Source organism: Lithobates pipiens, unplaced genomic scaffold (assembly GCF_037356315.1).
Source record: "Lithobates pipiens isolate NorthernLeopardFrog02 unplaced genomic scaffold, aLitPip1_a1.2 Scaffold_8, whole genome shotgun sequence".
Taxonomy (NCBI): Eukaryota; Metazoa; Chordata; class Amphibia; order Anura; family Ranidae; genus Lithobates; species Lithobates pipiens.
The window spans coordinates 550,882,699-550,899,666 of NW_027507903.1; the positions used below are offsets into that span (position 1 = coordinate 550,882,699).

The 16,968-nt window shown below is 43.8% G+C and overlaps 1 protein-coding gene across 1 annotated transcript in view; it reads right to left on the minus strand.

Annotated features, from left to right (window-relative positions):
* PEBP4 (phosphatidylethanolamine binding protein 4) overlaps window positions 1-16,968 on the minus strand; it is a 135,482-nt gene that overhangs the window by 56,284 nt on the left and 62,230 nt on the right. The window contains exon 4 of the mRNA XM_077469863.1: window positions 2,192-2,290. Within this exon, the coding sequence (XP_077325989.1) occupies window positions 2,192-2,290 (99 nt within the window). The remainder of the gene's footprint in view (window positions 1-2,191; window positions 2,291-16,968) is intronic.

The following is a 16,968-nucleotide window of genomic DNA, read 5'->3' on the forward strand; positions in this document are numbered from 1 at the left end:
CTCCTGTTGTAAATAGTGCACGTCCTCCTACTACAGATGCAGTTATTGAAGGCCTCTTTACAAAGACCACAGGCCCCTCTATCCCCTTCCATCCTGCTATTTGTACATTACAAGAATACACCCCATAGTAACCCTTTCGGGGCTGCTTAAAGTGGTTGTAAACCCTTACAACACACTTTGACCTACAGGTAAGCCTAGATTAAGGCTTACCTGTAGGTCCAAGAAATATCTCCTAAACCTATACGGTTTAGGAGATATTTGCCCGAAGACAGGCACCGCTGTCTATGGCGCATGCGCCGTAGACAGCGGCGCGCAGGAGCACTGAGCGCGGCATTTCCAAGAACGGAGCTGCCGCGCGTGTCGGCTCCCGTGCGCATGCGTGGGAGTGACGGCTTCGCCGAATGACAGCAGCGGAGCTGCAAGACCCCACTGACAACATGGATGCGCCAGACTACAGGGGACAGCGGTGACTTCGCTGGCTCCTGTGTCAGGTAAGTGACACATAATGGACTACTATGCGATGCATAGTAGTCCATTATGCTTTGCCTTTGCAGGGAATCAAAGAGGAAGTAAACCCATCAGGGTTTACTTCCTCTTTAATGCAGAACTTCACTCTCCCAATCAACATTGATTATTTGTAATCCTAATGTTGCTAGCATTAGTACATAGATAGGAAAGTATATTTACTTGTTTTAAACTTTTTTTTTTACATTTCTTCCGTTACTTCCTTGTTTCTTGCCTAGGCAAATTATGGCATACATCCCAGGAGTCTTCAGGAGGTTCAACACCTGGGATACTTTTTAAGTAATCCACGATTCTTTAAGAGGGGAGGAGAAGAGGATGGATTTTCTCAGCTGAGCATACTATCCTGCATGCATGCTTGAGCTATCGGAACTTCCAGATTCCGATAAGCCCCCCCGCAGACCTTGACAAACAACGGCCGGGGTTGTCGGGAAGAGGCCCTTGTCCTCATCATGGGGACAAGGTGCTTGTTGAGGGCATGCGGCCTGGTACGGTTCAGGAGGGGGGCACTGACCTGCCGGGCTGTGTGCTCAGATAAGGGACTGTTATGGATTTTGGGGGGACCCCCAAGCAGTTTTTCCAGCATGGGGATTCCCCTTAAAATCCACACCAGATCAAAGGGCCTGATATGCTCTTGGAGGAGGAACCCATGCCGTTTTTTTTTTGTTTTTTTTATTTGGCATGGAGTTTCCTCTAAAAAGATTCATACCAGACACAGTGCCTGGCATTGTCGGGGATCAAAGTCGGATCCCCGATTATTAAAGTCGGAGGTCAAATCCAAAGTGGTACAACTGTCACGTCGTACCAGTGTGAACCCGGCCTTAAACTGTGCGCATGCACAGTCTCCTCTAGCTGGGCTCAGCCTGTCCTAAAAGCAGCAGGATGAATGGAGATGAGGGGCCAGTAATTTCTATGGTAGAGGATCTCTACATCTGCATCTGTAATGGGTGGGCCATCGCCATTTGAATTAAGAAGAGCGGTGGTATGTACTTTCCCAGGATTTAAGCTTGCAGAGGGGGATTTTTGGAAAACCTTCCCGAGGGCTTGTTCACATGTGCTTTGCTCTTTGAAGAGCAATCCCTGTTCTGTGGTTCAAAGTTTAGAGTATGCATAGGTGTGCACAGCCTATTGCATTAGGGTGTGCACCCCAAATCTCAAACACATGCCTTTCTCTGCAGCCTCAGCTGCACTGGACAGTAAATGAACGGGAAGTGCTCTGTGCCAAGTGGCTTCCTGTTCATTCACAATCTGAAACATTCAAACACAGTTTACTAGGCTTCAGTCACAGTGAGCGAGGGTGTTCACTGTGTTCAGTTAGAAAAAAAAAAAAGGCTAGTAATTTACACATTAGCCCCTTCCCCTGTTCTCCATCCTCAAACATACCCTGCAGCAGCCAGGAGGAGAGGAGCGAAGCCAGCGGCACTGAAGGGTGGGGATCAGCACTGCACATAGTGATTAGGGTGTGCCCAGGCACACCCCCTTCTCACGCCTATGAGAGTATGGCTTACATGCATGCCCACTATAAAAAGAGGACATTTTTTATATTCTATAGAAAAATAATTAAGAGATACAGAAGGAGAATGTGTCTGCTATACAGTATGTTGGGAAAACAGGTGAATTAACAATTCCTGGCAAATGTGCACCCATTTTACTTTTTGCTCTGACTCACCGGTACATCAACGACCAGGAGATGTCTCCAGAATTTGCGTTGTGGGTTGCTTCTGCTTGGGGCATCTGGATCTACGATTATCACCACGTACGAAGCAACCTGAATAAAAAAAATAAAAAAAAAATATGTAAGGGCAATGGACAGATAAAATAATAGTAAGAACGTTTTTCTCTGAAGTAGATTGAACAACATAACATGCACATTTTACAGTCAGAACTTGACTGATATACAGGTACTGGAAGTTAGGTGGAGTTGTAGTCCTTAGCTACTACATGGTGACCCCTCCCCTAATGAAGTCACAGTGCCAGCATCCCCCGGGACTGTGACATCATAAGGGGCGGGATCACCATGTGACATCAGCCCAGTGACCCCGCCCATTATGCCTATATAAGTCGCCGTGCGACGTGTCCCTGCCATTATGGCCAGAGAGCGTCGTGTCAACATAGAAAGAAGAAAAGAGAAGGAGGAAGAAGAAGAAAGAAGGTGGTGGCGACAGCGACAGGACCAGGCCAACGCTAGTAAAACAGCTGGAAGAAGAAAGCGGAGGCCCGGCAGAAGAAGGGAAGAGTGGGACAAGACCCCCAAAGTTGGAAGAAGACCCCCAGGCGGCGAAGGAGAAAGTCGGGCTCCTCCACTAGTAAAAGAACAGAAGATAGCGGAGGAGCCCGGTGAGAAGACCCCCCGAAGACAGAAGACCCCCGGAGTTGACTAATAAAAGTACTTTAAAAACCTGTTGTGTGTTTTTTATTTACATTTTTTTCCCCCAGGTGAATGGGTAGGGTTACATTGTAGTTAATTTTCAAAAAGCTGCGCTAAAATTGATCCAAAAATTATTTGTGAAAAATAAAGTAAAGAGAAACAGTATCAAACAATATTATACCATTAGCACCTCTAGGACATTTGACATAGAGTCCTTTATTACCTGCTCCTCGGAGGCTGTGGTTTACCTTTTACAGTGCCCCTGTGGCCTCCAGTATATTGGGCGGACCAAGAGGGCATTTCGGGTCAGGGTGAACGAACACATTGGCAATATCAGACGGGGGTTTGACAAACACCCTGTGTCCAGGCATTACGACCAGACACATAAGAGAGACCCATCAGGTACCCTATTTGTTGGCCTAGACAAATACAAACCCCACTGGAGGGGAGGGTCCTTGGTTAGGGAGATATCCAAGCTCGAAATGGCCTGGATTCATAAATTAAAAACTTATACTCCGTTTGGCCTCAATGTGGACACCGATGTAAATGCCTTCATTAATAATTCATGAGGTGACCCGTTTGATGCAATGTTTCCCTACAACGTTTTTACTGTATTAATTACTGTGAAAAACCACTTGCTTTCATTATTATTTTTTCTTGCAGTTTACTTTGGTGTTTATCACTGTAGAACATACTCTTGTGTGATAGGCCTGGCTTTGGGTCTGGCGGCCTTTTAGGTTACCGTTAGGTCTATCCCTCGACGTTATTTGGGGCGTTCCAGAATAGTCCCTGGGGTATACGCGAGACAACAAGGCACTTGAAACACATGTCTATAGTAATCTCATTTTCTAAACTTAATTTGATTGCTATATAAATACACCGGGTAAACGCACTATTTTTTGAGGCACCTCTACACCTTTTTGCCCATACGTAATGGGACCGGATGGCCGTATGAATGCACCGGGAAGTGTAGAATTTCTGATGCATTCTTGTTCCTATTTGTGATGCTTTATTCAATTTTTCTAATTCATTTTTATTATCCTTTTTATCTTATTGATTTTTAATTTATTCCACCCCCCTGTTTTGGTGATCCACACTGTACCCTGTTTCGGGGTTCAGGAGGCGCACCTTAACGTGAAGACATTTGCCATGTCACTCTGCCGATAGGGCCAATACCTGGAAGCGAGGCTTGGCTTATGATCCTATAATTTTCATATGAAAACGAGGTTTGGCCCGCAACCATAGGACGTTCGTTGCGGATACGTACATCTGACGTTCGTGAGTGATAGTGAGGCTTGGCCTACGTTCCTTTGATCACTAATGTTTGTGACGTCTAAGATGGCCGCTGACCCAAAGTGAGGCTTGGTTAAATAAGATGGCCGCTGACCCAAAGTGAGGCTTGGTTAAATATATGGTTATAAAAGGGGTGACGTCGCACGCCGCCCGTGCCCCTGGACGACGTAAATTATTACGAAACGCGTAGGGCGGTGCGAACGTGTCGACGTCACCCCAAGTCGTGTTCGTTCTTTGTGAACCAGGAAGGACGGGTTGGTCTTTGCGTTGGCGTGTATCCGGCCGGTGCACGTCTTTGTTTTGAACCTGCTTTTAAAGTCTTTTATGTAAGTGTTTACGTTCGCTTTTAAGAATTAAAGTCATTTGGTTTTACACTATCTGGAGCCTATGTTTTCCCTTATGTGATACCACGTCGAGTTGGGAGTGAGTAACAGCCATAACCCCATCGCGTGGAAGATTCGTGACCATCTGAGGAGGAGGCGCTATCCGGACACCCTTTTGACTGCTACAGCTTGTGGTGACCCTCTGTAATGGGGGGTCGTCTGGATCTGGTAAGGAGCTGATTCATTCATTTCGGTGATGGGATAAGCACACCACATCTTTGGAGAAGATTTTCAATTCGTGTATTTGCAGTTTAGTCGTTTGGAACTTTTCTTTACTACCGTACCTCATTTGAAGTTTTGTACCACTGGTGTTCATTCACTATATGGACATTTACTTTTTATTTTTATTTTAATTTAATTTTTTCAATTTTTGATATATGACTGTATGGACATTACATAGAGTGTTTTTGAACACAGATTTATTATTTTTTCGATAGGTCATTTATGCTTAATAGTGAATATATATGCTTTATATTCTTACCTTTATGGTTTAGGGGTTTATACACAGAGTTTGATACACATATATTGAGCTCGGGGAATTCACATTATTTGATACACATTTATTTTTTGTTTTTTGAATTCAATTGCACTTATCTGTATATGGTATATACCACGCTTGGAGGTGGTCTTTTGAGACACTAGATACTAAAACCCACAGTGCGGGTCTGGCACTTTCATATACCCTAATCATATTGGGTATTTTGTGGCTAGCGCAGTTCTTTTTCTTTCTATTAATATTATACCAAACTCTAATTAAAAGAATGTGTATATTCAAAAAATAATCAAAAAAATAGTCCATATCACCATCTACACACAAAAAAATTCATTTCATATAGAAAAATAGATTCTTTTTGATTGTAGTTTCCACCGTGAAACACACCACACCGGTAAAGGAAAAAGGTGTCCTCAAAGATGCAGAAAACTGAATTCCACCACCAATATTACTGCCGCTTACCAGCTAGACTGGTCCCATCACAGAGACCAGATATGGCCACAATAAGAAAGCACTCCTTCTGCGCATGGACCACCAGGAGGATAAAGCTCTGTTCAGACGTTTGGACAGGTCCTACGGCCACACCACTCATTGCCCGGCACATACAGAAACAAGAAGGGTCGCCATAGTGTAGTAAATTCTTACGTTTAATAAATAAATAAAAGGTTGCACTTACATCCAACTGAGAAAACAGTTCGCTGTGTTACAAACAACAATATTGCCGGCCGGCTTCGTAAACGCTGCCCGTTGCTTCCGGGTTCAACGTGGAACGCGGTGACGTCAATACGCCACTCCTCCCTACGCCGTTTCGTCACAACTGACGTCTTCCAGGGGCACGGGCGGCGCATTGACTCACCGCATTAAATAACACTACAAATGATTAGTTCCGCCCCACTCTGAGCTTCTGAAGGCCATGTCAAGTAAGGGCAGATCACAGTAACATAATGGGCAGGTATGCAAATGTTATCTCCACATACTTTCCACTATATTATGAACGATCAGATCCTAAGGCTTACATTACCTACCTAAACGAAAAGTTCAATTTACCTTTAAAAACGAACGAATATTTAAAACCGAATAGAAATAATCCTAAATAAAAAATCTTTTTTCTCCTCTTTTTTATATATCTGAATCTGAAAAAAAGGACATTAAATCAGGGCAAGAATTACCGTACCTCTGACTCAATATCAGAAGCGTACACCATACTTAATATCGGTTGGTGTATTCAGATCAGTATTAAGATTTAATGTATTGCAGAAAAAATATGTACCGTATATACTCGAGTATAGGCCGACCCGAATATAAGCCGAGGCCCCCAATTTACCCCCAAAAAAACTGGCAAACTTATTGACTCGTGTATAAGCCGAGGGTGAGACATGCCTGTCCATCCCTGTGTGTGTGTCCGTCCATCCCTGTGTGTCCGTCCATCCCTGTGTGTCCGTCCATCCCTGTGTGTCCGTCCATCCATCCCTGTGTGTGTGTGTGTCCATCCATCCATCCATCCCTGTGTGTGTGTGTCTCCATCCATCCATCCATCCATCCCTGTGTGTGTGTGTCTCCATCCATCCATCCATCCATCCCTGTGTGTGTGTGTCTCCATCCATCCATCCATCCCTGTGTGTGTCTCCATCCATGTGTGTGTGTGTGTGTGTGTGTGTGTGTGTGTGTGTGTGTGTGTGTGTGTGTGTGTGTGTGTGTCCAGCCTACCTTTGTCCCGAGCCTCCGTCCCGTGCCTTGCCTCCTTGCCTCCGTCCCGTGCCGTGCCTTGCCTCCTTGCATCCGTCCCGTGTCGTGCCTTGCCTTGCCCCCGTCCCGTCCCGTCCCGTGCCGTGCCGTCCCGTGCCCTCTTCGTCGGCGGCCATTGTAAAGTTCAAAAGCTGCGCCGCCGCCTTCGCCTGTGATAGGCGGAACACTGAATTTCCCAGCAGCCTGTGTTCCGCCTATCACAGACGTCGTATCATCCTCGTCCGTAGTACGAGGATGATACGACGTCCGTGATAGGCGGAACACAGGCTGCTGGGAAATTCAGTGTTCCGCCTATCACAGGCGAAGGCGGAGCCGGAGGCGCGGCTTTTGAATAGAATGGCCGCTGTCTGTCTGCTCGACACGCTGATCGAGCGGGCAGACAGCGATGACTCGAGTATAAGCCGAGGGGGGCACTTTCAGCCTCAAAAAAGAGGCTGAAAATCTCGGCTTATACTCGAGTATATACGGTATATATAAAAAATAGAACAAAAAAATATAATTATTTAAAATAAAAATTGAAGATTAAAAATTAAAAATAATTATCATATTATGAAGAGTAACATCATTAACTAAATAAAAAAAACCTCTAGGACTACCAGCCAATAATATACACATCACGGGAAGTATCGCATAGAGTGTATATATATATCATATTTGATTCAAAGAACTTTCATAAATGAATTTATTGTACAGAATGTTTTGTGTATTTCTTATTGGTCACCTTGAGTTACCCATATAAAATATAGGTTCCCCATATTCGTGGTACCAAAAAGAAAACGTTGTTCTAATACGAAAAAAACCTCAAAAAACTCAAGATGCTTTTTATTATTTTGCGCTATTCCCTCCTCTACCTAAAAAACAGCAACAAAACAGCACCAAACACAAAAACAAAGGGATTCTTTTTGCCCACTTACATTTGCATATCCAAGAGGATATACAAAAAAGACTTTGACTTGGGCCTAACAAAAACTCACAGTGGGTTCACAGTATTTCATTCACTCAATTACCAGCTAACTGTTTTTAATAAAAGCGTTAACATCCACTTCTACATTAAGACCATACGGGGTATAGCACCGTACCCTATGTATCCAATTCATCTCCAACCTAGATAATTCTCTCACCAGAGAGCTTCCCCTCCAGTGAGCACTATACTTATCTATTCCCAGGAACAATGTGTTCGCCGGGTTACGATTATGATGAATAGCATAATGTTTTGACACTGAATGAAACCTGAAACCATTTCGTATATTGGTTAGATGTTCACCTAAACGCACCTGCATGGTGCGTTTAGTCCTGCCTATATATTGAAAACCACAGGGACATTGTAAAAGATACACCACCCCTGTGGAACTACACGTAATGAACGGTTCAATTTTATGTTCTCTAGATGTACTCGTGGAAAAAAATGATTCAGTTTTCCTCTGTTTATTTTTGTTCAGTGCGCAGATTTGACATCTGCGACACTGATGATACCCAGACATATTCTGAAAGAAAGAGATCTTCTTAGTGGGCGGATCAACGACATTTGGGGCAATTATATCCCGAAGCGAAGGAACTCCCCTGAAAACCAACTGTGGTCTGGCTGGTAGGAAAGTTTTAATAATCCTGTCATTGCCCAGCAAGTGCCAATGTTTGCGAAGCAGTTTTTTGATAAGGTAATGTTGGGTTGAAAAGGTAGTGATGAAGGGTATAACTGGTCTCTCCCTCCCCTTCTTATTGTTGTTCTGACCTGCAGTTAGTAAGGTAGAGCGATCGATTTCTCCTATTTGCTGCATTATCTGATTTAATGTCTCAACTTCATATCCCTTTTCAATTAGCCTATTTTTAATAATATCTGCCTGAAACTTATAGTCAGTAAAATCAGTGCAATTTCGCCTCATTCTTAAAAATTGGCTCTTTGGAACCGAATCCAACCAAACATCATGATGGCAACTCCCTTTAGGAATAAACGCATTCCTATCCGTCTTCTTAAAAAAAGAGACGGTTTTAAGAGTATCAGCACTTTTACAGATGGTTAGATCCAGAAATTTTTTTTTTTCTTGGCTCGCCTCATATGTAAACTTTATACCCCTCTCGTTATTGTTTAAATATCCGAAAAATTCCTCCAGCTCCAGAACAGTCCCATCCCATAGGAGGAGGACGTCGTCTATATACCTAGCCCAAAAGGCCAGGTGAGGACTCCTATCCTTATAGACGACGTCCTCCTCCCACTTAGCTAGAAACAAATTGGCAAAACTGGGGGCATATTTTGCCCCCATGGCTACGCCACGAATCTGTCTATAATAATTATGTTCAAACCAAAAATAATTGTGGCTAGCTGCGTATTCCAAAAGATCCATAATAAAAGATTGTTGCACCTTAGGTGTAGTGGAAAGACTTTCCAGAAAATATTTTACTGCAGAAATTCCCATAGCGTGCGGAATTATAGTGTACAAAGGAGACACGTCTGCTGTAACCAAAAAGGTTGAAGCACCTACTTTCAATTCAGACAATAAATTGATTACATGTCTGGTGTCCTTAATGTATGATGGCATAAGTTGGACCAAAAGTTGAAGAAAAAAATCTATATACTTGCCCACCCGGGCCGTGATGGAGTCGATACCACTCACAATCGGACGGCCCGGGGGGCAAGCAAGACTTGAAGCAACGGGCAGCGTTTACGAAGCCGGCCGGCAATATTGTTGTTTGTAACACAGCGAACTGTTTTCTCAGTTGGATGTAAGTGCAACCTTTTATTTATTTATTAAACGTAAGAATTTACTACACTATGGCGACCCTTCTTGTTTCTGTATGTGCCGGGCAATGAGTGGTGTGGCCGTAGGACCTGTCCAAACGTCTGAACAGAGCTTTATCCTCCTGGTGGTCCATGCGCAGAAGGAGTGCTTTCTTATTGTGGCCATATCTGGTCTCTGTGATGGGACCAGTCTAGCTGGTAAGCGGCAGTAATATTGGTGGTGGAATTCAGTTTTCTGCATCTTTGAGGACACCTTTTTCCTTTACCGGTGTGGTGTGTTTCACGGTGGAAACTACAATCAAAAAGAATCTATTTTTCTATATGAAATGAATTTTTTTGTGTGTAGATGGTGATATGGACTATTTTTCTGATTATTTTTTTAATATACACATTCTTTTAATTAGAGTTTGGTATAATATTGTTTGATACTGTTTCTCTTTACTTTATTTTTCACAAATAATTTTTGGATCAATTTTAGCGCAGCTTTTTGAAAATTAACTAGGATTTGGTTTGTGGGTATCTCACTTATAAAGTTGCTGCTGCACTCACGGTAGAATTTTTTCACACAATTTTATTTATCAATATTTCATTGAAGAATAGCGCTGTATTTTTTTGGGTTACAGGGTTACATTGTACCCCATACTCATTCACATAAGGTGGGGGGCCGGGCCCTGGGGGCCCCCTTACTAAAGGGGGCTCCCGGATTCCGATAAGCCCCCCCGCCCGCAGTCCCCGACAACCAACGGCCAGGGTTGTCAGGAAAAAGGCCCTTGTCCTCATCAACATGGGCACAAGGTGCTTTGGGTTGGGGGGGGGGGGCGCACTCGCTCGTCCCCATCCCCTTTCCTGACCGGCCGGGCTGAGTGCTCGAATAAGGGTCTGCTATGGACTTTGGGGGGACCCCCACGCCATTTTTTCAGCGTAGGGGTTCCCCTTTAAATCCATATCAGGCAACGGGGCTAGCGAGGTGTCAATCTCGCTGATGGAGGCGATGACATTAACTTCCTTCGCTAGTCCCATCTACCTGGAGTCACGTTCAAAATGAACAGACTTTTCTCCGTGTGTGGGCAAGTCCGTTCACAGATGGGCGGACTGTCTGCCGGACTGCCGAGTCCGGCGGCCAATTTTGAGTCAAGACTTCTATGTCCCCCGGACTTTTGGGAAGAAAAAGTCTGCCAGAGCCCACACATGGGCGAATTTTCTGCCGGACCAAGTCCGCCGAATAGTCCGATTGTGTGTTTACGCAGCATAATAGGGTGATCCTTTCTTGATCTGATATTTTCTGGGGACTCCAGCAGAAAACAAAGGATCACCTCCTCCTAAAAATGACTTGTAAACTCAATCAGGTGAAGCTAAATCACCTTCTATATTGCACACACAGCCATCTGACTTTCAACTGTGATCAGCTGTGGTCATTTTGATTAGCTCAGCATGAAAAGTGCTTTCCTGGAGCATTTCGGTCCCCGGTAGTGCAACTGAAGCAAACCAACTATAGGTGGCAAGGCACTGTCAAAAAAATTCCATTATAAAAGTTGTGGACACGTAAAAGTCAGGAGATGCAAAAAGAGGCGTTCAGATAGTGAAACCACACTATCAAAAAAGAAAGCACCATTAACCAGTTTGATTCAGTTCAATTTATTTAGTTGAAATCTGTATCAATGACAAAAGTCAAGGAGAGTCAGGAGATGGATACAAATACGTTTAAAAGGCTTTATTCATGCCTAGAAGCCCAGTGAAGTCTATTGAAGTGGAAGTACAGTGGACGTGTAATCAAATGGCTGACAGGCAGGGTATTTATGACAGAAGAGACCCGATTGCCATAAAGGCATCCTTCTGCCGATCAGCTGTCATGCTCACCAAGCTGCGCATGAGCAGCTCAGCAAACATTTATGGCCCTAATCCATGCCGCGGCTATATGAGACTCCTGTACGCACGCGTGGGAGAGCATCACTGTGGCCTGGTCTATTAGGTGGCCAAAGGCACAGGACCCGGATGGAAGACTGGGCAAAGGTGGCAGCGCAGGGGGCCCACCAGATCGGTCTCAGTGCTGCGCTAGAAGACACCATATGACAGGAAAGTCTGCCATAATGTGGGGGGGGGGGTCTTAAAAAAAAACCCCCAAAAAAAAACAACAGAGCCCCCTTGGATCATGAAGTCACTCCAAAGTGGATGAAAGAGCCAGGAGGAAACTGGACAGAGCGTTTACCAAGAGGTCTACAGCAACTCTGAAGCAGTTGCAAGAATTTATGGCAAAGAGTGGTCATTGTTTGCATGTGACAAATTTTCCACAAATGTGGATTGTATGGGAGAGGCCACATGCAGTCATGACTGAGTTTAGCCAAAAACGCACCTCGAAGATTCTGAGGCCACATGGAAAAAGGTGTTATGGTCAGATGAGACTAAAATTTTATTCTGTTGCCTCAACACTAAAACAATACGTCTGTCAGAAATTCAATACAGAGAAAAAGTTGATTTTCCTTACATGGCCTAGTCAGAGCCCAGACTTATGTCCTGTACACACGGTCAGACTTTGCAATGGAAAATGTGCGATCGGATCGTGTTGTTGGAAATTCCGATCATGTGTGGGCTCCATCTGACTTTTTCCATTGGAATTTCCGACACACAACAAAGTTTGAGAGCTGGATCTAAAATTTTCCGACAACAAAATTTGATCATTTAAATTCCGATCGTGTGTAAAACAATTCCGACGGACAAAGTGCCACGCATGCGCAGAATAAATTACGAGACAAAAGCTATTGGCTACTGCCCTCTTTATAATCCCGTTGGAGGTCACCTAGTTCTGAATGATCGGATTTTCCGTCAGCTTTGTGCGACCATGTGTATGCAAGACAAGTTAAGACCAAATCCGTCGGATTTTGTCGTCGGAATGTCCGACTGAGTGTACAGGGCATTAAACCCCATTGAAAATCTGTGGAAAGACTTGAAGACTGCAGTCCACAAACGGTCACCATCAAATGTAACTGAACTTGAGCAGTTCTGCAAAGAAGAGTGGGCGAATATTGCAAAGTCTGCATGTGCAAAATTAACAGAGACATTTCCCAACAGACTGAATGCTGTAATTAAAGCAAAAGGCGGTTCAACAAAATACTCAGCGATTCTGTTTTTGAATGTTTTTTATGTTATAAGTCGGATAAAACAAAAACTGTGTCCGTCTTCATTTCAGGCCGCAAAGCAACAAAATGTGATTTTAAAGTGGGGGCGGGGGATTTGTGATTCTTTTCTATACCTACTGTATAGGTTGGCGTCTAGAGGACAGGGGGCCCTCTTAACCACTAGGCGTCCGCTCTATACGCCGAAAGACGGCTGCAGAGCGGACGCCAATTGCCAGGAGGCCGTCCCTAGACAGCCTCCTGTTTACTTCCGCAATGTGCGCTCCCGTGAGCGTGCATCGGGGAAGTTCTGTGCTGGCCATGTCCCCTGGACACAGCCAGTCACAGATCGCTGTAAACGGCCAATCACAGCGGCCAATTACAGCGCGATCGGCGTGCCCAATGAGAGATGATCTCATATGTAAACATATGAGATCATCTCTCATTGCCTGCTCTCCCTCCTCACACAGACAGCGTGTGAGGAGGGAGAGATTAGCGGCTGCAGCAGCTGTAATGTCCCCAGTGTGCCACCTGTCAGTGCCATCTGTCCCCAGTGTGCCACCTGTCAGTGCCATCTGTCCCCACTTCCATTTGCCCCAGTGCCACCTGTCAGTGCCATTTGCCCCAATGCCACCTGTCAGTGTCATCTGTCCCCAGTGCCACGTATAAGTGCCATCTGTCCCCAGTGCCACGTATAATGACATCTGTGATCAGTGCCACGTGTCATCAGTGCCACAAATTGCCATATCATTGTCATGTGTCATCAATGCCACGTATTAGTGCCATCTGTCATCAGTGTCACGTATTAATGCCATCTGTCAGTGCCACATATTAGTGCCATCTGTCATCAGTGTCACATGTCATCAGTGCCACATATTAGTGCCATCTGTCATCAGTGCCACATCAGTGTCACGTGTCATCAGTGCCACGTATCAGTGCCATCTGTCATCAGTGTCACGTCAGTGCCACGTGTCATTGTCCTGGTGCTCCAGGGCCTTCAAAAAAGTGTAATAGGTAGTCAACAAGTTAGAGGTGTAATTTATGCTCCTAGAACACGTGATGGCGCTCCCTGCATGTTGGGCCTCTCTGAGTGGCCAGGCTGTGGAAAAGTCCCACACATGTGGTATTATAATACTCAGGAGGAGTAGCAGAATTTATTTTGGGGTGCCATCTGTGGTATACACGTGCCATGTGAGAGAAATAACCTATTACAATGACAATTTTGTGAAAAATAAAAAAATAAAAATAAAAATCTTCATTTTGCAAAGAATTGTGGGAAAAAAATGACAACACCAAAAAGCTCACGATGCCTCTTACTAAATACCTTGGAATGTCTACTTTCAAAATAGTTTTTTGGGGAGTATTTATACTTTCCTGGCTTGTTCGGGTCACAAGAAATTAGATAGGCCACCAGTTTACAGATGTGATCAATTTTGTATGATTTGCACCACAGCTTGTAGACTCTCTAACTTTCACAAATACCAAACAATATCCACTAATTTGGGTTATTTTTACCAAAGATATGTAGCAGTATAAATTGTGGCCAAAATTCATGAAAAAAAATAAATAATAAATTTGCAAAATTTTATCACAGAAACAAAAAGAAAAATGCGTTTTTTTTTCCAAAATTTTCGGTCTTTTTTCATTTATAGAGCAAAAAATAAAAAACCCAGAGGTGATCAAATACCACCAAAAGAAAGCTCTATTTGTGGGGCAAAAGGGACAAAAAAATCATTGGGGTACAGTTTTACATGACTGAGTAATTGCCATTCAAAGTTTGAGAGCACCGAAAGCTGAAATTGGTCTGGGCAGGAAGGGTGTTTAAGTGCCCAGTTGTCAAGTGGTTAAAATGCCTGTGGCAGGTTTCAAACTCAACCAAAAGTTCAAGCCACCGGAATCCGTGAGAGATGTAGATAGTTTAGCCCTCTCGATAATCTTACAAAAACTGAAATAAGAGTTTTGGAAGGATTAACCTTTCTGCTAATATTCACAAACAGAATATATTTTTTAAAATACCATAAATTGCCCTCAGTGATCTAATGTTGGCTGTCATTTCTCCAGTGCAACAAATAAGAAAGCAAGCAGTTAACCAGTTGCTATAAGCAACACATCAAATGTTCCTCTAGTTCTTTATACAAGGTCCAATATGTTTTCCAGTTGGCATACAATCAGTTTAAATACCATATTGTTTGAAGTGGCTATTAAAGGGTCCCATCTGTTCTCACCCCCTATCCGAGTGTGCAGTGAGCCTGGGAACACAGCTAACTCTCACTGAGCTGTCATAGGCCGAGTGTAAAAACAGGAAGACACAGTTACTGGCAGCAAAAAAACACAAGACACCCAAGAATAAGGAAGAGTGGAAATTCATTTCCAGGAAATACATTGTGCATACAATACAGAAGATTTAATAGATGGAAAGATGAAAAAAAATGACTGAAGTTCCGCTTTAACAAGAAATAAAATTGTTCTGATTCTTTAATTGCAAATTTAGATAAATGTGCGAGTATAATAATTTCAGATTATGCTCATGTAGAAATTGTAATTATATTAGGTACACAAGGTAGCCATTTACTCATTACATATGTATGCTCTCCTTGCTGAGTATTATTGCACAGTGATGGCGTTTCACTGCTCGTCTATGGTTCAATGCTAAACTCCCTGGAATTAGTAAAATCTCAGCGGGGCTAATTAGGCATATCAGTAATCCTTAGAGACCTGTTATAAAAAAAAAAAAAAAAATAGGTGATCTGTCATTCATTTTAAAGTAGACTGGTTATAACAGGGGGTCGCTTCCTTTTAAGGTTAGGTCTCCACTTGGTTTCCAGACAGTTTTTTTTTGACCTGCTGGGTATATACACTATATTGTCAAAAGTATTGAGATGCCTGCCTTGACATGAACTTTAATGGCATCCCGGTCTGTAGGGTTCAATATTGAGTTGGCCCCAGTGGCGTCAGTTTTAGGATAGGGTGGGGGGGGGGCGCTAGACCCAGCCCTTCCCTTTTGACCCCACCCACTTCTCATAAGCCCCACCCCACAATCCACCCACTCTGTCCCCCATAGTGTCAGGAGTATACAGCTCAGCATCACAGATCATGGTATACAGCTCAGCCTCACAGATCATGGTACAGTGGTGTGAAAAAGTGTTTGCCCCCTTCCTCATTTCCTGTTCCTTTGCATGTTTGTCACACTTAAGTGTTTCGGAACATCAAACCAATTTAAACAATAGTCAAGGACAACACAAGTAAACACAAAATGCAATTTGTAAATGAAGGTGTTTATTATTAAAGGTGAAAAAAAATCCAAACCATCATGGCCCTGTGTGAAAAAGTGATTGCCCCCCTTGTTAAAACATACTATAACTGTGGTTGTCCACACCTGAGTTCAATTTCTATAGCCACACCCAGGCCTGATTATTGCCACACCTGTTCACAATCAAGGCATCACTTAAATAGGAGCTGCTTGACACAGTAAGGTCCACCAGAAGATCCTTAAAAGCTACACATCATGCCGAGACCCAAAGAAATTCAGGAACAATTGAGAAAGAAAGTAATTGAGATCTATCAGTCTGGAAAGGGTTATAAAGCCATTTCCAAAGCTTTGGGAATCCAGCGAACCACAGTGAGAGCCATTATCCACAAATGGCGAAGACATGGAACAGTGGTGAACCTTCCCAGGAGTGGCCGGCCGCCCAAAATTACCCCAAGAGCGCAGCGACGACTCATCCAAGAGGTCACAAAAGACCCCACAACAACGTCCAAGGAACTGCAGGCCTCACTTGCCTCAGTTAAGGTCAGCGTTCATGCCTCCACCATCAGGAAAAGACTGGGCAAAAATGGCCTGCATGGCAGAGTTCCAAGGAGAAAACCACTGCTGAGCAAAAAGAACATCAAAGCTCGTCTCAATTTCTCCACAACACATCTTGATGATCCCCAAGACTTTTGGGACAACATTCTGTGGACCGATGAGACAAAAGTGGAACTCTTTGGAAGGTGTGTGTCCAAGTATATCTGGCGTAGAAGGAACACTGCATTTCATAAAAAGAACATTATACCAACAGTAAAATATGGTGGTGGTAGTGTGATGGTCTGGGGCTGTTTTGCTGCTTCAGGACCTGGAAGACTTGCCGTGATAAAAGGAACTATGAATTCTGCTGTCTACCAAGAGATCCTGAAGGAGAATGTCCGACCATCTGTTCGTGTACTCAAGCTGAAACCAACTTGGGTTCTGCAGCAGGACAATGATCCTAAACACACCAGCAAGTCCACCACCGAATGGCTGAAGAAAAACAAAATGAAGACTTTGGAGTGGCCTAGCCAAA